Below are 22,269 nucleotides of genomic sequence, written 5' to 3'. Positions count from 1 at the left end.
GTATACCAGAGATAAGGGCTTTGTGATTTCAATCCTTTCTTCTGAAAAGCAAGGATCTGTGAGGCATGCCATGGACCACATGTACCACTTTATTGGTTCATCTCTTGCAAACTTCATGTCCTTGGCTAAACCTAAGTCTTTCCACCACCTATATACATATATAAGATACATGTGAATATGTTGGTATATATATATGTGACAAGGAATATAGTGATAAAATGCATAATTGAAGTGTCAAATCATATCATATCAAACAAATTAAATAACTCACTTAGATATTGCATATATCTCCTTGAGGTTGATTGAGTTAATTATTTGGGTATCGATTTGGGATAGATTTTGTAGAGGCATTAACCATCCATCGTCAAGTTGGGATTTTGGAACAAGGAAACTTCTGGGTGGAACCTTGGCAGACTTCTGTGAAACGGGTACTTAAGTGTATTGCAATAACTTTAGCTTCATGATGATCATGGAATCTTGAACACCATGAACTAAGAAGATGGTACGTGAAGCTCCCAGCTTCCTCAAGATCATCTTCTCCTTCTATACTTAACTGCGAAGCTTCGAACAGCTCAATCAACCCTTCAATGTTCCCCAAAATTTCTGGCTCAGTCTTCCCGTCTGGTCCTTGAAGGTTTCAAACACGCCTGCATCGCCAAATTCAGTAATAACCACTCTTTTTAAACCCAAGAACGTTATTGTTCCAATAATTGATATATATTTAACTTTTATAAACATTTATTTAGCCAAAATAAGAGGAACCTTCACGTGAAAACATGTAGCTCGGCCATGCATCTCCAGTTTTATAGCTAACCACGTCATAACTTACGTATCATTGCACGAAGAGTATTCCAATAATTCAAATGTTCGACTTCTATAAAGCATTATTCTTGGTTGGCTATATCTTTGGTAATTATATTAAACGTTAGTTTGGGGAAAAAGGATCGCGCATTTACCTGAATCTACTTTATAACCTTGTTGTCTTAATAAGCGAAATTGAATTGCAACTTCAGAGAGCCGGAGATCATCATGATCTGTGCTGCCATGGCTGTGAGTTCCAAGCTTCAGATAGTGCTTTCGACACTTTCTTGAATCTCCTCTTCAAAGTGGTGGTCAAGCCCTAGCCTTTGAATCATATCGATCATATAAAACCTTCGAATGAATTCAGTCTAGCTTTTTCAACCAGCATTTTCCTAACGTTCTTCAATTCTTTTGCGTGTCTGACTTGAATGTCATCCTGAAAGTGGGAAAAACATTATCCACAATAACCACAAATTGTGCCATCTTAAATGTTAATCCCTATATTTTAGAAACTACTCAGATGGACCATGAGCGACCAAACGTATCAATTTTGCTGAATGGACTTAACCACCATTACACCCATTAGATGACTAGGGTATAAATATATATATATATATATATATATGCTGACCTGAAAAAATTATAAAACTGTATAAACTCTGTTCGAATATATAAATATAAGTATGTATAGAAGATTCAATTACAAGTGATAGAAGGGAATTCCCTCACATTGAATGTTGGTCTTGTTTTTGCTGGAGCGATGTCATGCTCCATGGAAATGATAGAAAGGGCTCTATTCTGGGAAGCAGAATTTGAGGCATGAGTTCCTCTGGGGTTGGTTCTGGGAATATCTGAGATTTTCTTCAGAAAAAATGGCGACTTAGAGTGCAAAGGTGGGGGAGTGACATGGCGAATGAACAATATATAGTTATATATGATTCACAAGGAAATTAAAAGGAAGCTTTGTTTGATGCTTTAGTGGTAGAGACCAAGTTGAAGAGACACTTGCGGTCTGGAAGAAATAAGAAGCCATTTATATAGAGAAGTCGATCGGCTACAGCATCATTCGAAAAACAAGGAAAAACAAAATTGATTTCTACAAGTTTGTTTCTAGCATCTCTTCTTTCAAGTACAATTAAAAGATATGGGCCCGAGTGTCGAGATATTTCGTGTTGACTATTATTATTTTTATTCTCCAACATTCATATTGTCTCAACCATTTATATGATTTTGACACTTTTGCTTTTATTCTTTTTGGCAAAATCATTTTTATCTCTTCTCTTTCCCCGTTTAATTTGGTATATGTCTTAGTCTGTAACTTGTTCTCTAAGTTTCTTTTTTTAGTTTAAACAACATTTTTACCCTTCAATCAACTGTTCATGCAAGAGTGTCAGGTATACAAAACTTATTTATGTTTTAATGTTGGGAAAATTACATATAAGTCCCATATAAGGAAATTAATATTTTATTAAAACATTAACTACAAATTTATATTTAATAATTGCCAGTAATGATAATTTGATGATATCACTTAATGGTTTGTCAAAGTAGCTGGTTAAAATGGTATTTTGATCTTTTACATGGTTAAAAAATAAAGATTCTTTTAGAAATTATTTGTAATTTAAGAGACTTGACTAATATTAATTATTTTATAAGGTCCTTTAATGTATTTTTTTAAAGTTTTTTAATATTTTTTAGATCAATTAATAGTCAAACTTAACATTTTAAGCTATAAAGGCAAAATTACATCACTTTTTAATGTTGAAGGGGATATTGTAACGCAAAAAAGTTAGAATATCATATGCTCTTGCACAAATAGTTGAGGAACAAAATACTCTTTAATTCTTTTGTTTTTTATTTTTTGGGTTTAGAATTTTGACCAGGGATATTTGAAATTGTACAAGTTTTTGTAAATTTCCGTTTATACTAGCTTAATGATATGCTTTCTTTAATATAATATATAAATATACCTGTGATGCCATTCAAGTATTCAGCACAAACGTTATATCATAAAATTAGCATATGGATTAATTTTTTATAGTCAAACTTTATTTATTTTGTTAGCACAAAAGCACAACATAGAATTTCGACAGAAGCAAATATGAAGTGCTGTCACTCGCGAGCCCCGACATCATGTTGAAGAAGAAATGCCTTTTATATGTTTATACAAAAAAAAAAAAAAAAACACACACACACACACACAACAAAAGAATTGTCTTTCGTGTATTAAATTTTTAATACATTTTGAAAATCGTTCCATATCATGAGCTTTAATTTCAAAGAATTTTAGGTTGAACAGGTTCTTACCTGAAATAGAAGATTAGTCTCTACCAACCAGACTTTTGTATTTTTAGCACTATTAAGGTACGGTCATATTCACTTGGGATAGCAATATGTTTATTGCTAATATATATATATATATATAATATAGATAATATTTAGGTTATTTGGAATAGATAGAGTATTTTATTGTAGATTATATATCTTGATTTAATCTCTTATTTATATGTAGGTGTAAGTAAGACATGTATTATGTGAGAACTGAACTTTGTGAGGACTTTACAGATGGATAAGTAATCTGTAAACGCTCTATGGACTTTGTAACCTATATATTCCTCCTATTCTTGTTTAGTTTTGAAATTCAATTCATCTAAACTTTATATTAAAAAAAAAACGAATTGTACTCAGTGATATACATATGTAAATAATCATATCACATATAAAATAAATAAATATGAAAATATAGTAAAATATTTGTATGAGGTATTGTTTAGTCAATATGTAAGTTGATTTAATCATGATTCTTTTTTATAGAAAATTTAATCATGGTTCTATTAATGATAACTTAACAAATGGAAACTATTAACTAGACTTTCATTTGAACTTCATTTATGTTTTATCATGATACGATGCTATGACACGCATTCGTGCACCTTGACTTGTAAGAGTGACATTTATACAGAGAATTGTATTCTGAGTTCGGACGAGAGTATCATGAATATAGATTTTAATAATTTATGTGAAATAAACGTGAGATCCAAGTTTAATAAACGAAGTATTTTTGAAGAAACCTTTTTTTAAAAAAAAATCTCTTTATTAATATGTGCGTGTGTTGAGGGAAAAGACATGGAAGAGCGTGATTGAATTTTTCACATCAGTTTTCTTATTTTCCATTGTGATGTAATTGATAACCTACAATTCTTAAGAGTGCAATGTTTTGAGACCCGAACGATCAGATTGGTTGAACCATCACATGGTAAAGAAAGCGGTTCAGTTAAATCATTTAGTCCTCCACATGATAGGCTCAAAGCTTGATCATTTAACTACAACAACAGGAAACCTATCTCAACAAAGGCCTAGAACCCGGAACAACTAGAGACTGTTTTAATTTGAACAGTTTTTTTTGTTATTTTAGTAATAATTTTCTTATTCAATTTAAGACTATTAATGTCAACTTACTTCTGGGTTATTATAATAAAATCTTGAATGCATGATTTGTTTAGTGACATTATATATGAATAAAAGTATAGAGAAAATTAAAATTCAATAAGTAAATATATAAAAAAGATACACATATGAAAAAAGTGACAAAATTAAAATTTAATATGTTATGATCGAACAATTTTAAATCAGGAATAATATTGTTAGTATTTTTAATGTTATATATATATATATATGCATATAATTATTATTTTTATCTAATTATTATGTTACTAGTGGTTTGAGCACTGGTCTATCTGATTAAACTATGAGAATCATAACTTGGAGGTTTTTTTATTCATCATTTGATCTGGTCTTTAAAACTCATTTGGCACGTAAGACTAACACCGCCTAGAAATTAAAAGATTCACGGTCCATATATCTTAGATATCACGATTACATTTTTAATTAAGAAAAAATATTCGGACACTCCAAAATGAAATTCAAACAATGTAACGCATTATTATTTATGTCTGTGATAAAAGAAATGCATTTGTGGATGAAATTTGGTTTAATTGGCAAAAGTATGCATGGGTTTGATTCTCATTTTTTATATGAAGACCTTATTAGTTTACAATATATATAAATACATTTTTTGACAATTTACTTTTGAGCCTTGAAGCTTGTTGCTCTTGTGACTAGTAAGCCCCTAAGACCTAGCTTATTTAATTTTTTCCCGTTATAAAATATTTATTGATAAAATGTAATCTCCACTTCAGCTTCTTTCTAAATTTTCATGAAAAACTTTAAAATTATCAATAAAAAGCCATATATACCATGCCAAATAGAAAATTATTATTATTACTTTTTTTATATAAAAAAGTTTAGGCAAGTTGAGTTTTGAGAGCTATTAGGTCTAAGGCCAGGTTCAAAGAGCACTTATAGAGTTACTTACAGATCATTTACCGACAAGGTATTTACATCAACAGTGAATTTAATTGCATAACTTTATAGGTTATTGGCTCAAATCTTTACAAACTTGAGCAACAAACTTTTGTTGGTATCATTATTACCTTCAGCTTGCCTAGCTAATATATATAATTCAAGATAAATATTTGTAATAATATTTTTTTCTTAAAGAAGAAGAAGATACCAGCCAACTTGTTTTTCGATTGTCATGGAAGGGATTCATCTTGATGAGCAGCATCAAAGTAATGAGATTTGGACAATTGAGATTTTAATCTAGATGGTCTAGATTTAAAGAATGAATTTTATATGTTTATATTTTTTAATACAAAATTTTATAAAAAAAAATTTAAAAAATTAATAAATTTTTCATGACTAATATGGTCTAGATTTAATTTAAAAGTGTAATTTAATATTAAAATTTATATATTTTTTATATATTGACGATCTAAGTGTACTCAATATAAATATAATATTAAAAAAAATATATAATCTTTTAACTGGAACTTTTAAAAAATATTTTTAAAAAAGTTATAAGTTAAAAATTTATATTTAAACTATGCAGAATAAATCTAAGTAGTTAATATTTATAAAATTTAATATTAAATTGAACTTTTCAAATTAAAGGTAGATCAAATTGTTCATGAAAAGATTTATTAAATTTTTATAAATTTTATTTTAAAAAATATAAAATGAAAATATAAAATTAATTTTAAATTTGAACTATCTAAATTAAATTTAAACGATCCAAATCTCCTTATTATGTTGAATATCATGGGTGATGAGCAATGAGTCCGTCATGGAAGATGTACTTCACACGAATGAAAATAAACTACGCACCTACGTTTAGATGGCCTTCTTGGAACTGTGATCCTATATATTCATGAGTTAAACGCATTCAAACATATTCTCCTATATATTTAAATTTTAAAAAAATGTATTTTGAGACGAAGGTATTTTAAATACTTTTTAAAAATAATTCTTCAAACAAGAAAGTGTCTTCTGTCAATTATATAGTTGGCCCAAAAATGCATTATCCATGTAGTAATATATAGAAAAACAAGAAGTTTTATTTCACTCATTGGGAGCAGGTTACATGTATTATACAATATTATATTATGATTTATCAACAATCTACTTTTTTGAGTTATCATTTACTCAGAGACCCTATTGGATAACTTCCGTAAGTTTCAATATTAGTCACCCTCTACCTGTCTTCTTATAGTTAATTAAAATCTATTTGCTCAATTTTCCTCACTAAACTTTAATCAACCATCTTGGAACATGTTCATGCCACTCCAAATTTGTCTGTCGAATGTTTCTTTGCTGAGTGCAATTGGTATCATTAATTTTTTCATTGGCAAGCAATATCCAAAAAGTTTAAAAAATGGTACAATATCACCTTATAGTAACATTTGACCAACGTTAACTGTTAGTTGAACAATTTTTATTAAGGTTAAAATGCAGTTTTACTTGAAAAGTTTTTTGGAAGAACAATTAATATCCTAAATTTTCTATTAAAACAATATTTTTGGATTATTAATGTTTAAATCAGAAGAAGGATTTAACAATCCATTATCAATATTAAAATACAATTCATGCTTCAAGATTTTAACAAGAGGCCTTGCCCAATGTTACCTGCACATTAAACTAACTTAACCCTAGCACTTCACATACTAGCCTTTGAGCAAATTCTAAATTTGCCCTTAATTTTTCCTGGATTCATAAGCATGTGTAGGATATTGCGTAGGCATAGCCTAAGCAAATACAAACTTATCAAATCCATCAGTGGGCAATGCCACTCTGCTACTCATAACCAATGTTTTGAGATTGAGGACCGACTAAGAAGGTCGAATTGTCTCCTAATAATAAAGAAAGTGATTTGGTTTAACTATTTAACCTGTTTTAATAGTTGGCTCAAGTTAGCCTGCTATAACTCAAGCAAGTTTTAAATCCCGACAAAAGCTGAGAACCAGAGACTTGGAATGGTTGGGCTGTTCTAAACAGTTTTTCCTTTTTACTCATATTTTGGTAATAAAAATTTTTATTCAGTTTTAAAATATTAACTCAACTCATTTCTCAGTTGTTCTAGTAAAATTCATGTGTATAATTTGTTTATTGAAAGTATATCAACGAAAGTGTAGAGAAATTGAAAATCCATGTGCTTTAAAAGAACAAATAAGGTAAATAAAAATATATACATATGAAAAATGAAAAAATTAAAATTTAATATGTTATGTCTGAACAATGGGAAGGATATGATCAGTATTTTTAATGTTTTATATATATATATATATATATTATTTTTATTTAATTATTATGTCACTTATCTGACTATTCGTATAACTGGTTAAATTAAATCATGAAAACTATGACCCTCTAACTTTTCTAGTTCATTGTCCAATCTAGTTTTTAAAATATTAATAATTGTTTACAATGCCTAGTAATGTATTTAAGTTGTTTTGCAAAGAATTTTACTTACTACATGTATGATGGGAATTTTTTTTTTTTTTTTGCCAAAAGGATGGGAATTTATTTAAGGTGCACGTTCTTTACAACAAATCTACTCATCCACCACAAAAGGCTAAATTATTTTAATAGAATGTTTAAGGTATCAATTGCTCCTTCCAACAAATTTTTGGGATGAAATTATCTTTTAACTCCCTCAGAAACGTGTGTAATTGAATTTTTCTCATTCAAATCACTTCAAGGAAAGTCATTATATGGTGCAATAAACATTAAATTACTTTGAAGGAAAAATATTTGATAATTCAAACTTTGAAATTCGTGCCACGATTATTCAAAGTTGTTAAGTGTCGAAACAGAATTGATTAGGACTACGAAAGAGATTTCGAATATTGTTTTTTTTCCCCCGAATTAGGAGTTCGTCAGTTCTTCTAACTAATGGGCTGGCATTTGTATTTTTACCATTTTTGTACGAACATTTCCAATGGGATAGCGAGTTTAAATTATTAATCCATGATTATAGCTATGAAAATTATTATAAAACTAAACCTTTTTCCATTATGCGGGAAAAAACATTACTTTCTTTATTAATATAAAAATCCATATTCATAAATATTTTTTGATATAATATTCTTCTCCTAAGGATATGAACAAGAAAAAGAACATACCAGCTAATTAATATGAAACACGTTTTCTGTTGTAAGGCTCACTCTTGATAATGACAAGAGGAGCAGCCACTCATTATATCTACGGAAAGTTGTTACAGGTCATGCTTTCCAGCAAGAATAATAAACAATAAAGAATAAAAGAAATGATAACTAACACAATCCTAAAAACATATAGGCCTTAATACAATGAATCAGGTCTGACTTGTGAATAAACCAAACTTAGACTTGTTTGGTTTGTCTTCTTTGCTTCATTAATATGTATTAGAATTTACATGGAAGGTGTGCTTCACATGAAGGGACTATACGTGCGGGCTTTTGAAAGGAGCCACCTGGAACTACATGTGTGTGAATCATGGACTATTTGACTATTTGAATGTTCTGGAAAAAAGACTATTTAAATTATTTAAATTATTGAATGAAGGTGAAGTGAAAAACGAATGGAGGAGGAAAATATATAGTCAAAGAAAGGGACCCCATAGTAGTCGGACGCATCAGTTTAGAGCTGAAAATATAGATCAAGTTATACAAATTGACTAGATAACTTGTTATATAGATCAAGTTGCAAAAAACTTGACTTAAATAAAAACAATTGTTTGTAATCTTGATCATTTTAGACCTTGAACCAAGTAGATCAACTCATATGAGTCATAGAGTTGGCCCACTTTACCATATTTAAAAAAAAATAAAAATATGAGAGAAAAAAAAATGTCCAAATTTTTAGTACCATGTAATCAAAAATAAAGGAAACAAACAAATTCAAAAAGAAATCAACTTGCATCCAATCCCTTCCTCCCTCTTGTATTCAATTATTTGTGCTCTCTTTGCCTCGAAAGTGGCATAAGTTTTGACTCATCACTCACTTCTCACTTTTAGCTTGTGAATTTTTGATAGGCATGATGTGACTCATTTGTTTTGAGATTGTGGTTGGTAAATCATAAATTATTATGGATAATTACATTTTTATTATGATGTATTTTGGTAATTATATTATGATAATATGATTTATTAATATGGATAGTTATGTTATATATAATGTGAATTTTAGGCTGTATGTAATATTGACATGCATGTATTATTTAGGTATATATAATTTTTTTTTCAAAAAAGGGGGAAGTTAATGGGTTGGCTCATTTAACCTACCAAATATCACGGTTTAGGTGGGTTAGGAAAATCCCAACTCATATAAAAATGGATTGAATCTAACTTAACCCACTTCCCTCCAACTTACATGGTCAACCCATATGATTTGAGGAAGCTTATATACTCACTTCTATGTGTCACTCATTTCCTTATAAAATGTCTGCATGGTTAGAGTCTCAACACCTTACTTTGCTGAACCTGCACTATAAAGAAAACCTATTGATTGCTTCCGTAAGTGTATGAAATTGGAGTAACAAAACTCTTGGAGTATTATGGAGTTGAACACAAAGAAAAATAATGATCTTTGTTGTCTGATCTCACAAGCAAACATGTATCAGGAGGTAGATTAAATTAATTAAAGCATTAAAACAAGTAAAAACAAAGAGCAATGTATAAACATGGTTGTCAATCAATCACAAAGCACTAAGGATCATGATTTACTTGTTGGGATGTCCTACGACAATTGTTGCTAAAGTCCCCTAATTATCTTCTAGTTAAATAGGTCATATTCAATTAGAGTCGAATTAGCTTCCACTTAATCTTATAACATCCAACTAAACCATTACGAGACTATTAAAATTACTATAAATTCCTATATTATTCCTAATTCATTTATTTATGTCATTTTCCTTAGGTCTAGGTTCACTCTTCTCCTTCCAATTCATCAAGCAAACCCACAAATGGATAATAAGGTGGTTAGCCATACAATTGGCATCAAGATCAAGGGAAATAGATATAATCCGAGCCAAAATACTTATAAAATATAAAAACCAAGTTCAACAAGGATTATTAAAAAAAAGCAAATAGAGAGCAAGTTCATCTCAGTCAAACTACTCCATATTGTAACTAGGAACTTAGAAACTAGAAAGCATCATAGCTAATAAGAGTCCCAAATAAAAAATAAAAAAAAGAGAGGGTGGATGATTAAATGAGCCACCATAGGGCTTTATTTATAAGTTTTCACATCCTATTACGCTCTCCTCTCTTTAGAAATATGTCTTATCACATTTATCAAATGATTAATCCTTCAATTTAATTTTAAATCATCTTCAGCCACGTGTAAAAGGTGGTGTCCGCCCATGGTCGAGCTTACGTTATATATCGTCCGTGCGCGGGCAAAGCATGGACAAACTCTTGTCGTTGCCTTCTTCTGTGGGCAGGCAAACCCCTCTTTCTGTCTCACGTCCACGACCAGTGGACTTGTGCGTTATCTTCATCCGATGTGGATAGGATCCGAGAGCACAAGACTTTGTTCAGGTTCCCTCATCTATGAGCAGTCTTGAATTGCACTAGGCACCTTTGCGAACAATTTGGACCTGAGCCCTTAAGTTTCTTATGACTTTGCTTCATCTGCGAACTGTCATGAAATGAATAGGACTTGTCCATGATCTGTTTCAAACAGAAGTGACAGGTACTTCTCTACATCATTGCTTATGGCCGATCATGAGACTCTGAAGCACATCGGAGTCTGGTAGTGCCTTGGTGGCCCTATTTTGGGCTTGGTATCCGCATTTCACCACTTTTAGCCCATTTTTTGTCATATCTTCTCCTTTTTCTTGAAACTTGCAAAAAGGTTTTAAGTGAGGCAATGTACCTTCTTTGCTTCGAGGTCTAAGCCACAATTAATCAATTAAGTGCCAAAACCACGTAAAATGTGGGCTTGTCGCTTACAAATATATTTATAGTATTGAAAGATATTTTTGTTCTTTAACTGTTCACGCAAGAACATATTTTATTTTTTTATAATATTTTCTTTTAACATTTAAAAATGTTGTAATATTTTTTTAATAAAAATTAATTATGAATGATGATTGACCCAGAAAATGATAGAAAATTAAATGATCTCAAAAATTACAAATAAGTACCTTTTAAGAAAACTAATATTGATTAGGGTTAATGAGCCTTCCAAATCCTGAAGTATTACACAAAAAGCAACCTAAATCCTAAACTGTTAAAATGTGCAAAATAGACTTTGAAATTTTAAACTTATAGCAAATTATCCCCCACTGTTAACTCTTGCTTAATGCCATTACTATTTACAGTGCAACCCAATCAAATGCTGACATAATAATCCTTTGCTGATGTGTCATTCGTTAATGAGCATCATATATCTTAAACTATTGCACAAGTAGTATTCTAAACTCTAAAATTTAAAATTTTGAGCAAATTATCCCTACCTTTTATGTATAAAACATTAATTATTATGTAGACTAAATTAGCCTCAGCATGATTCATTGCGATGAACGCATCGTTAGCTCGGTGAATGATCCATAATTTTGTAAAATGACTTTTTTGCCCTCTTTTCAGAATGTCTTCTAAACAATTGGTACATCATGTTTCCTATGATCTATATCCCTAATTTAGTCTTCTTTTGAATAATGTTTATTTATTTAATAGTAAAAATTTAAAATTTTATTTGAAAAGAAATTTAAGTACAAGAAGATTTTATAGACGATGGATGTAAAAGTTGATGATTTTATCAACGAATTTAAAACTCAAATTAATTGATCAATTAAAATAAAAAATTTAATTCAAATTACATATTAAAAATAAATATAATACAAGGATACTAAATGACTATGATGTACAGACATGCATAATTTAACTTATGAGATCTATAAAAAGTGTGATGATCCTTATATTTGTAATATTGGGTTTTATCATACATATAACATGAGAGAGAATGCTTGGATCCATAAATGAAGAATAGGGTTGAGACTCCATATCAGATTGCTTGGCGTCTATCTCAGATATGTTAGCATGGGCAAAAATATGCTCCTCTTCATTTTCATCATGGCTCGGTGTGTATCCGTACGTTGTGTCATCGAAGACTTCATTCATCTTTTTCTTTTTCTTTTTCTTTTTTTTTCTTTTCTTTTTTTTTTTTTTTTTGTTTTGTTTTGGGATGAGCTTTCATCATTGTTTAATGACTTGAGAATCTCGTGTTTCTTTCGTCTTTCAATTTTGGGTTTTTGACAATTGTACTTTGGGCTGCCAATTTAAAGCCATTTGTTATGCTTGCTACCAGGAGGCTTGGGCTCACTATTCTCTTCAATTTGTCAGATGAAGAGAAGATTTTTCCCGCTGATTGAGGATCTCAGTGGGGTTTGGGGTATTCTTGGGCTTGTCATTATGGTGGGCCACAATAACGGCATGTTATATGTAGTGCCTATTTGGATCTTAATTTAATAAAATTGATTGTAAAAAAATTAATTACTATAATTAATTTTGACTATAATTAATTATGTTAGAATATGATGATGTTTGAATGTTATTTTTTAAAATAAATTTTAATAAAATTAAAAGTGTTTGAATGATTTAATCAAAATCAATTTTAGAGTTACGAATTACAATAAATGACATTTCTTTTTAAATAAATCAAAATAACCAAGTTTAAATAAATTTAATAAAAAAGTATGATCCTTAAATATTAAATATCAGTTTTACAATGCAAACATTCAAATTTTGTTCCAATTTAATTTAGATTTAACTTTTTACGGGTTCTTATAATAATCTCGAGCTATTCATTTTTTTCCCTCATATTCACCCATGGGTACCATATCATTGTGGAGATATGGCTAGGTATAACTCAAGAATAAAGTTGGTAAAATCTGCAATATCTTCACTCTAATTAAATAAAGGCTCTCAAGTATACAGATGGGAAGATGCGATGTCACTGTGAGGAAACTTTTTTCAGTTTTTTGAGTGACATTCACAAGCCAAGCAACGCCACCAGGGGCATATTTGAAATTTTAACCATTCTGACAAAATAATAATGACACCAAAAGTTATAATTGAAAATTGAAAGCTGATCAGCTTATATAAAAACACAGTTTACGAGACAAAATCAATTTTCATAAATACAATTAAATTTCAGTTGAATATAATTAATTATAAAAAAATTAATTAATATAATATATTTTAATTATAATTAATTATATTATAACATAAAATATTGCTATTAACTGTATCATGTGAGAATTACCTCAGTTGATTATAATATTCAATTGTTGGAATCTGTAGCTTGTAAAAGATTTCTAAGTAACAGGGTTATAAATTCCAAGCAATGAGACTTTGAGGAGGGGGAAATTTCTTAAAGTATATATATATATATATATATATATAAACACTAGATATTGATTTAAATAGTTTTAATAATTCATTTTAATTACTCAAAAATTCTAATCATATTGTAGTACATACATGTAACTAGTAGTCGAAGGTGAATGAAATGCATGATGAAGGGGGTATATGATTTTCTTATTTCTTTTAAATTCATGTACATATAAAATCTCACTATTTTTTTTCTAAGTAGTTTCTTCCATGTAGTCATTCACTTATATGATGTCGATAATCTATCATTAATATTTTGGATCGCGAAACATCGTTTTAAATTTATTTACTTCGTTTATTGTTATGTGACACTTCAGATTTTCTAATCAACATAGTGTACGTAGCATGTATTGCGTTGGTAAATGTGATTTAAAAATCTGCGCAACTCATACATGATTGCTCGGAAATATTAATGGCATCAGAAACCATCAATATAGTACATGGAAGATGACAACGCAAGCAAATTTTGCAATCAAGAGATAATCCACAAAAATTAATCATTGTATATGAAACATTTAAGCATAATCTTCTTGTGCATCGCATAGACGTAAATGCTAGTGAGGAGTAAAAGAAAGAGAATAGTGGGTAAAGAGTGCAAGTAACAATTTCCAGATCCAATGAAAGCGAATAATAGAAAGAATAAGATGGAGAGGGACAGATTCAAGGTATCAAACCTTAAAAGATTATGTCTAACATATAATCAAAAACACAGTAAACATTTATATAATGATGATGATGCTGCTTTTGTTTTGTTTTGTTTTGTTTTTTTCTCTCTTTGGTAGAAGATGATGATTTATTATTTAAAAAAAAAAAAGCAAACAGGCCCACGCATAAAATCAGATGGATATGGACAATGGATTCGATTGCTCCAGACAACGGCTTCCAAAATCCATGAGCTTGGGGCAGTGAAACAATCCTATGTACATCCATTCCTCTATATAACATTTTCCAGAAAAGCAGTTTCTCCGGGCCAAGTCTAAAAAATTTCAGCATTTCAATTGTCATGATCAGACCAATGCAGCATATGAAATAGATTATAACATAAACCAAGTGATAATTTGGAATTTAAGTCGTATGTGCCGAGCAAGTTTTAAAACCAAATAGATACGCCTAAGAGACCATCATATCTCTTAATGTTGCTAGCAACATCTATAATTATTTCGTGAATGGTTATACATTTTCTATGCTCTCGTTAAACACAGTGAACTCTAAATGGATTTTATTGAAGGAGCAATCTCTTGTACAACTCCTAGTTTCTCTTCAAAGCAATTTTGACAAATCAATTTCCATTATAAAGAGCTAACAACTAGAACAAGAACTTCCAGCCCAGAAGTTGGAGGGCTTCCATCTTACCTGGACGTCAGGGAATTAAGCTTCTTTTCATACAACTTAGCTTGTCGAAGAGCATCTAAGGCCTCAGCTTGTTTTCCTGAACGCTTCAAATTTAAGGCCTTCACTTTTTCTGCTCTGATTCTTTCTTCTAGCTGAATTCTCTCGTCGTTGATGTTTTCAGTCTTAGCAACATTGGGTTTATTGGTCTCCCGTTTTTCTGGACCTTTTGATACAACACTAACATCTTCAAGTCCAACTCCAACTGCCTTCAGAGCAGATAACAGTTGAGGATCGAGAAAATCCTCAACAGCCACATCGTCTACAGCATCTGACAAACTGGAAGATTTACCAGAATCATGAGCTCCCAACTCATCCAACTGGATTTCAAGTGCCTTTGCCCGTTCAAACTCAGCTTCTGCTTCCTCCATCCGACCTTCTCTCCGTAACTTCAGGGCTTGACGTTTGTGCCCCAAAGACTCCTGCTGCAACTTAAAACGATCTCGACTAGACAACGGTTTCATAGCAACATTCGATGGATCCTTTTTCTGTTCAACATTAGATACATTGGAGGATATGTTAGAAATAGCATTGGGCTGCATATTGTTCTCCAAGCTCTTCTCCAATAGTTTTGCCTGACGTAGTTCATCCCGAGCTTCTGCTAGTTTTCCTTCTCTCTTCAAAGCAACTGCCTTCCTTTTAAGAGCCAAAATTTCCTGATTATAGGAAACATTATTCTTAGCAAAAGCATCCTGATCAGCAGCAGCCTCACTTGTGCTTGGCTTTTCATTTGCGACAGCCAATTCTGCTCTTTTATTAATCGTAACATTACTTTTGGATCCCTTTTGTTGATTGAGAGATGAGGATTCCAAACAAATAGGAGGGACTGCTTGAGGCAAATTTGCTGACCCAATCTTAGAACCTTCTCTATGTTTTTGAGCAAAGGTTTCATTTGAAGGACTTGCCTCCTTACATGATGAACCGAGCACTAATGAAGCAGAATCATTATCAACTTCTGTTGCAGTTCCTCGACTCCCACGCTTTTCATGCAAGTCAGTTGATGCAGAAAAAACAGGTTTTTCAACGTTGGCAACATTAAGGAGAAACTCCTTGTTCTGGTTCCCCATATCTTCCATCTGGGCTTCCAAACTCTTTGCCATCCTCAAAACTTCATCTGCCTCTTCCACTTCTCCTTTGCGTTTAAGAGCAAGAGCCTTCCTTTTCAATGCTAAGAGTTCTTTTTGAATCTCTCTCTTACTCCTTGAAGCTTCACTAGAAATACCAGAAGAAGAATCAAGTATAGACAGGTCTGTATTGGTAAAACTACTGGTACCTTTCTTAACTGCCTCTTCTTTTGTGGATCCTGCTTCAGACTCTTCATCCTTCCACCCAAGAGTGTTAAGCATTGAATTCAATCCTGGGTCATACATATCATCTTCAGTAACTACTTCAAGACTTGCTTCTACAACTGCACTTCCATCCGGAGGATTAAAGACTTTGTCTTTACTAAGAGCATCAACTTGCAGTTCTTTCTTTGGAGCCTCCATTTCAGCTAACTTGCTTTCTTGTTCTTTCGCCATTTTCAGCACTTCCTCAGCTTCCTCCACTTTCCCTTCGCGCCTGAGAGCAAGAGCCTTCCTTTTTAAGCCCAAGAGTTCCCTCTGAATTTCAAATTTACTTCTTTTTGGTACTCCTGCCAACATATTTGTAGAATGCTGTATTAGAGAAACGTCATTGATCAGCACAGAATGAACACCATCTTTCTTTGATGGCTTGGTAGAAGAATTAGGAGGCCTGTCATCGTCATCATTCCAACCCAAGTCCCTAAGAAGCGAAAGATATGTTGGATCAGACAAATCACGGTCAGTTACTTGTTCCTCTCCTCCTTCCTCAAGAGGCAAATCTTTATGAATATCAGGAAGTTTGTGTGTCGAATGTGGAACATCACCAATTTTCAACTGAGATCCCTTGAGATCTTTAGCATTATCCATCTTCTCTAGCTGATGCTCAAGAGCTACACCCTTTCTTAATTCTTCTTCTGCCTCATTCAGTTTCCCTTGCCTTCTCAATGCAAGAGCCTTCTTCTTCAAACTCAAAAGTTCTTTCTGAATCATTAATCGGCTTTTTGGTGCCTCATCAACGTTTATGCCATTAATATTTCCCAGACCCACTTCAATAAATTCTGATCCTTTACCAGAAATTTGAGAACTACGACCTCTACCAGCAGCAGTGGATTTTTGTGCCATAGTATTGTTCTCTTGAGACCCAGAACTGTTAAGATCCCTCTCTAATAACTTTGCCTTTTTCAAGTATGCCATTGCTTCTTCATTATTACCTTCCCGCTTTTGTTTAAGAGCCTCTCCTTTCAAAGATTGAATTTCACTAAGCAATTCCTCTGCACCAAGGGGCTGAGTCTCAGATACTATATTTTCAGAATTATTAGAATCCTCAGTCCAACCTATTGATTTCAAAGCAACAGCTATTTCAGGGTCCAACATATCATCATCAGTCACTTCAAAATTGCTGTCGAGATTATCAGACATGCTCAGCAGGTTATCAAAATCAAGGTTATGCCCATGGTCATGAAAATTTAAAGATCCTTCCTCATTATTGTCCATGCCATGAATTAGTGCTGATAGTTCATCATCAGAATCTTCAGCTTCTGCCAGCAGTTCCTGTTCTTCCAGATGCTTTTCTAAAACTTTAGCCCTCTTTAATTCTTCCTTGGCCTCTGCTACCTTCCCCTCTCTCTTTAATGCAAGAGCCTTTTTCTTAAGAGCAACAACCTGGGTCTTGTCAATTCTACTGCCCTTTTCTTCACTGGTTTTTGGAAGGACATTTCCAATAATAGCTGATAGTTCACCCTCCAAACTCAAGTTTGCTGGCTTCCTATCTTCATCCGGAAGATCCAAATCAGACCATCCAAGCTCTCTAAGTTCAGCAGCAATATCATGCTTCTCTTTATGCATGTGTGGAAGTGACTTAGTTTTTTTCCCAGGTTCTAAAGAAATATCTCTGTTCAACATATTAGACATGTTAACAGAGGATAAATTTTTCTTTCGAATCTTTCTCAAATGAACTTCCAAGGCATCAGCCTGCCTTTCAAACTCCTTACTTCTCTTAAAAGCCCTAAGGGCCTCCTCAGATTTTCCATCCCCTTTCAGAATTTTATATTTCTTCTTTTCCTCCAAAGCTTTTTGGCGCAAATCATCAGGACTAGTGGATCCCACATCAACCTCCAAATTATTGAAATCATCATTTGAGATAGTTTTTTGTATGTCACTGACAACCTGATTGGCATGTCCCACAGTACTTGAAGAAGATGCACTGCTGACTGATCTTTGACCGTCAGGAATTGTGCTACTGGCTGAATGATTTCCTGATGAAAAAGATTGTTCTCCATTATGACCAAGAATCTGGCTCAAAATTTCATCTTCATATCTAGGCGTTGATTTTGAGCTCCCTAAAAAAAAAAAAATAGAAGTAAGCATTCAAAAGGATGGAACGATGAAGTTATAAAGCAAGTAAAAGGGAAGTTACACTGATACTTTAATGTAAACAAGGCACAATTTCAAAACCAAAAAAAAAAAAAAAAATTGGAGCCACCTCTCCCAGCTCTGCGTCCCTGTCGCAGCTCAAATCGTGCTGCCTCTTCTAGCTTCTTACAAGGTTCGCAAATACGCACAGGCGAATCCCCTTGTCCACGTAAAACCATTCTTTGTTGGGTACAACTGTTGCAGAACAATCCTCCACAGCGTCTACAGTGGTGCTAAAAGGATTTAAAAAAAAAAACACACACACACACACACATGAGAAAATTAAATTCCAAACACAGAATTGATTTCATGTTCCATCAAAATCTAACTAAATAAAAAATTTAATATATTAACAAGAAATTATTTACTGCTATAATGCTTCAATTGGCTTTCCTTTGCAACATCCTTTAAAGGCAATCAATTGACAAACAAGTAAACAATCAGCCAGTGATTCAAAAAAATCATGAAATTGGCAAGCATATTATTATAAACACTGATTCCATGAAACTTCAGATTACAATCCTAATTTGATAAAAGTCCAGGAAATTTAGGCACGCTTCTGTAGTTTTATTTCTAATTTCAATAAAGCAGTGAATTGATTCTTTATGGAATTAGGAAGTTTAGTAACCATAGTACCATACACCAAGCAAGAAAACTTAACAGCACAGTTGAATCTGGCAAAATGCCAAAACCACAGAAAATAGCATAAAGCAGTAAGGAAAACCAGCTCCTAGACTTTCAAGACTCTAGCTATCTCCTCTCGGCTTCCTCAAGAATTTAGCCCATCCATTCCCAAACCATAACAGAATTACACTCATGCCCATCCCAGAACCTCCACAAATCAGTTACATATTTCCCTCCTCAAAGGGTTCCTTTACATTACCTCTCTGGATCCTCAAGAATCAACATTGTGTCTCATAATTTAAAAGGGTAAGAGGAAGGTAACCTAGAGACCCAATGAGATATCTTATCATCAGGAAACTAAGGAGTGAAATGCACAACAAAGTGAAATCAAAAGTCTAGGCTTCTCGAATATAAGAACTGATTCTCTCTAAGAATTCATTAGTCAACAAAAAGTGAAATCTAACACTCCTAGTGCAAAGCAAGCAGTAATCGCAGAGGTATTAGACATGGCTTGAAAGAGAGAAGAGAATTCGTACATTGTATGTATATAGACAGATAACAACTCTTGAAGTCCAAAAACAATGAATTAGCATATAGTCATATTCAAGTCAGCATAGGAGTGCTTCATTATTAAATACAAGCCTCCCTTACTACTATTTCAATTACATCAAGTTGACTACTCTATTAAAGAAAATCAACTTGCATACCACTCCCACAGATGGCCAAACTAATCGGCGACACCATTCCACCTGCCCCTCGAATAATCGAGTATAGACTTAACCGGTACCATAAAAAAGGATTCTGGATTATGAAACATACGTTACATCTAATATATAATCAACTCTGAATAATAATATTGAAGTTAGTTAGCATAACCAGGGTATCGGATGCATATAAACGACAACTTTGCCAATTGCGCAGACTTTCCCGGATAAATAAGTGAAACCTTGAAGTAAAGTAGATTAGTTGTGTCCTACAAACGGTATCGGTAATCCTACGTCCCACATAAATTCTAAAGCCCATAAGGAAAGAGAAAACCATGGGTTTCCTTTCTAATTCACAAATGTTTATGAATCAATCCAAGAAAATGAAAACAGGAAAAAAAACAACGGGATCGTGGGTAAATCAAAAGAGAACTCCGACCAATTTAATTTATCATACATGAAAAGGGGAAAAAAAATAGCGATCATGGAATTGTAAGAAAGGAACCTTGCGATTGATGAAGGTAAACTGAGATGAGCAACCCTGACAGTGAGAGGCATCCACCACCCAAGTATTCCCTCGCAATGATGGCTTGGGCGGCAACCCGATCTTCTCTAACATCTTGATGGTTTTCTCCTCAAACACCAAATATTCAGAATCAATGAAGCGATCGACAAAATTCTATTCCCCTAACTGGTTTGCTTGCTAGCTTCGTCCGCTGTACTTATACAATCGATAAATTGATAGTAATAAGTAGGATTCATTTTGTTCCCTTTCTGCGCAGCAAAAACTCAGAAAGAGAACGAGAAAAGCAACCATGGGTTGATAGCCGAGTCAACAACTCCGGTTCGTGCACGCCAACTCGGTCTCTACGCGGACAGCTTCGGATAAACTAATATTTCTCTCGTCTTATCTTAATTTCTAAGTTATTTTTTTATTTTTTTTAAAAATACTCTTCGTTAATAAAAAAAAAGATGGAATGAAATTTATTTAAGAAGTAAAATAATGAAGTGTAACATGAGAATAATTATAATTAATAAAATTTTATTTTTTTAAAATATTTTGTACTTTGAAATACTAGTACCAAATCATTTTTAAAAACATCTTGTAAAATCGGATGGAAGGAATACTCACAAGAAGTGATTGAAAATGAACTACCAGATAAGATAATGCATTAAGGTTAATTAAGGTTAATGATTTAATCAAATGATCCTAATCAAATGAATATACTTTTAAATATAAATATAAATAAATATATATCAATTATTTTAAATAAGAAAGATAAATAATAATATATTTAAAAACTTATTTAAAAAACAAAATAAAATTATAAAAAAGTCACATAAAATAATAATATAATTTAAGAAGTTTCTAATGTGTCGGGCTTGTAAAAATGGCATCCAAAAACACATAAATTGAGGGATTTTCAAATTCCCAAATGACAAGAAGGAGACCATGGTGATAGATGGAAACTTGTTCTCTCTAATGGCTACTATTAATATGATGCAATTGCGAGTCAAAGGTTGAGGCCGGAGACAAGGAGCTCGTCACAACACGACACCAAGAAGGAAAAGAGAGTGCTCAAAGAAAATTGTACGAGCAACCCTACCGGCGAAAACGTGTGGGTGAGGAAGGTCGGGAATTTCAAAGAGCCCAACAAGCCAACCCTCTAACAAAGACAACACGTTTAGAATACCTTAGGTGAGTCGTTAGGAAAGTTTGACTACTATGTGAAGTACTTGGCTCCCCCTGGTGCAGAATAACTGTTCATAGGAAAAACAACAGGATGGCACGACTCAAACCCTCCTAGGGCCCTTAAAAAGAAATGTTACTTGTTCCCAAGCTTGCCCAAAAACCTAACCAAACAAAACACAAGAGGATGGTAGTTCCTCTAAGACAAGTCCTAAACTTGTAGTGGAGTATGGTGCAGCACCCTGGATCATGTATCCTATTAACAAAGATGCAAAACCAAGACCTCTAACAAAGGAAAGCCACAGCTAGGTATAGGAGTTAGTTCAAGCTGCAAGGAGGGGAGCTCTCGCCAAGACTCTCAAAAGGAAAAATCAAAAGAAGAGCCACAAAAGATTATGATTCCAATGAATTATTGGGAGGCAATGATCTAGATACTTTCTTGAAAAACCAACTTGCTTCATTGACCATCAATATCGATAGGTTCTCCTTCCCTATACGTTCTACTATTACATTAATGTTACTTGCTGCTTTACAATCAAATGTAACAAAGAACCTACTAGGGGGTGTGAAAGATCATGTGACAATGAAAGATTGGAAAAGTGATGAGGAAGTAGAGGACCAGTGTGCCCTAGGCAAAATGATGTCTAAGAACCCTAAAGAGGCTGTAGAGCTAACCAATCAAAAGCAAAAGCCTTTTGCTAAAGAGAATGTACCTAGCCTAGAACTTAAAAACTCCATCACCCTGACCACTGAGCAAGTTTCCTAAGTTTCTATTATCTAGAAACTAGGATAGCCAAAGAAGATAATGATGG

At 32.6% G+C, this 22,269-nt stretch overlaps 1 protein-coding gene and 1 pseudogene across 2 annotated transcripts; both read right to left on the bottom strand.

The window, feature by feature from the left end:
* Nucleotides 1–6: 6 nt before the first annotated feature.
* On the bottom strand, nucleotides 7–2,783 carry LOC129299296 ((3S,6E)-nerolidol synthase 2, chloroplastic/mitochondrial-like; annotated as a pseudogene).
* An 11,917-nt stretch (nucleotides 2,784–14,700) lies between these two features.
* Nucleotides 14,701–20,626, bottom strand: LOC129299294 (uncharacterized). Of its 2 annotated transcripts, none has more exons than XM_054937762.1 (3): nucleotides 20,273–20,626; nucleotides 18,510–18,672; nucleotides 14,701–18,366 (listed from the first exon to the last, which is right to left on the bottom strand). In XM_054937762.1, the coding sequence occupies exons 1-3, from the start codon at nucleotides 20,384–20,386 to the stop codon at nucleotides 14,924–14,926; spliced, it is 3,720 nt and encodes a 1,239-aa protein (XP_054793737.1). In that variant the 5' UTR covers nucleotides 20,387–20,626; the 3' UTR covers nucleotides 14,701–14,923. The 2 variants fall into 2 exon arrangements, with proteins under 2 accessions (XP_054793737.1, XP_054793739.1); XM_054937764.1 differs by having other exon boundaries at nucleotides 18,510–18,661.
* Between the last annotated feature and the right edge of the window lie 1,643 nt (nucleotides 20,627–22,269).

Source organism: Prosopis cineraria, unplaced genomic scaffold (genome assembly GCF_029017545.1).
Source record: "Prosopis cineraria cultivar Desert tree isolate PC_DT_omini unplaced genomic scaffold, ASM2901754v1 PC1111, whole genome shotgun sequence".
Taxonomy (NCBI): Eukaryota; Viridiplantae; Streptophyta; class Magnoliopsida; order Fabales; family Fabaceae; genus Prosopis; species Prosopis cineraria.
Note: the sequence above shows the minus strand (reverse complement) of the source record. Positions and strands in the feature narration are given on the sequence as shown.

What these genes read in the sequence shown, in the direction of transcription:
- LOC129299294 (XM_054937762.1), bottom strand. Translation starts at nt 20,386, where the DNA reads ATGTTAGAGAAGATCGGGTTGCCGCCCAAGCCATCATTGCGAGGGAAT. An exon ending in TTACCTTCATCAATCGCAAG is followed by an intron (nt 18,673 to 20,272) that starts GTTCCTTTCTTA and finishes AAATCCTTTTAG; the next exon opens with CACCACTGTAGACGCTGTGG. An exon ending in GGGACGCAGAGCTGGGAGAG is followed by an intron (nt 18,367 to 18,509) that starts GTGGCTCCAATT and finishes TTTTTTTTTTAG; the next exon opens with GGAGCTCAAAATCAACGCCT.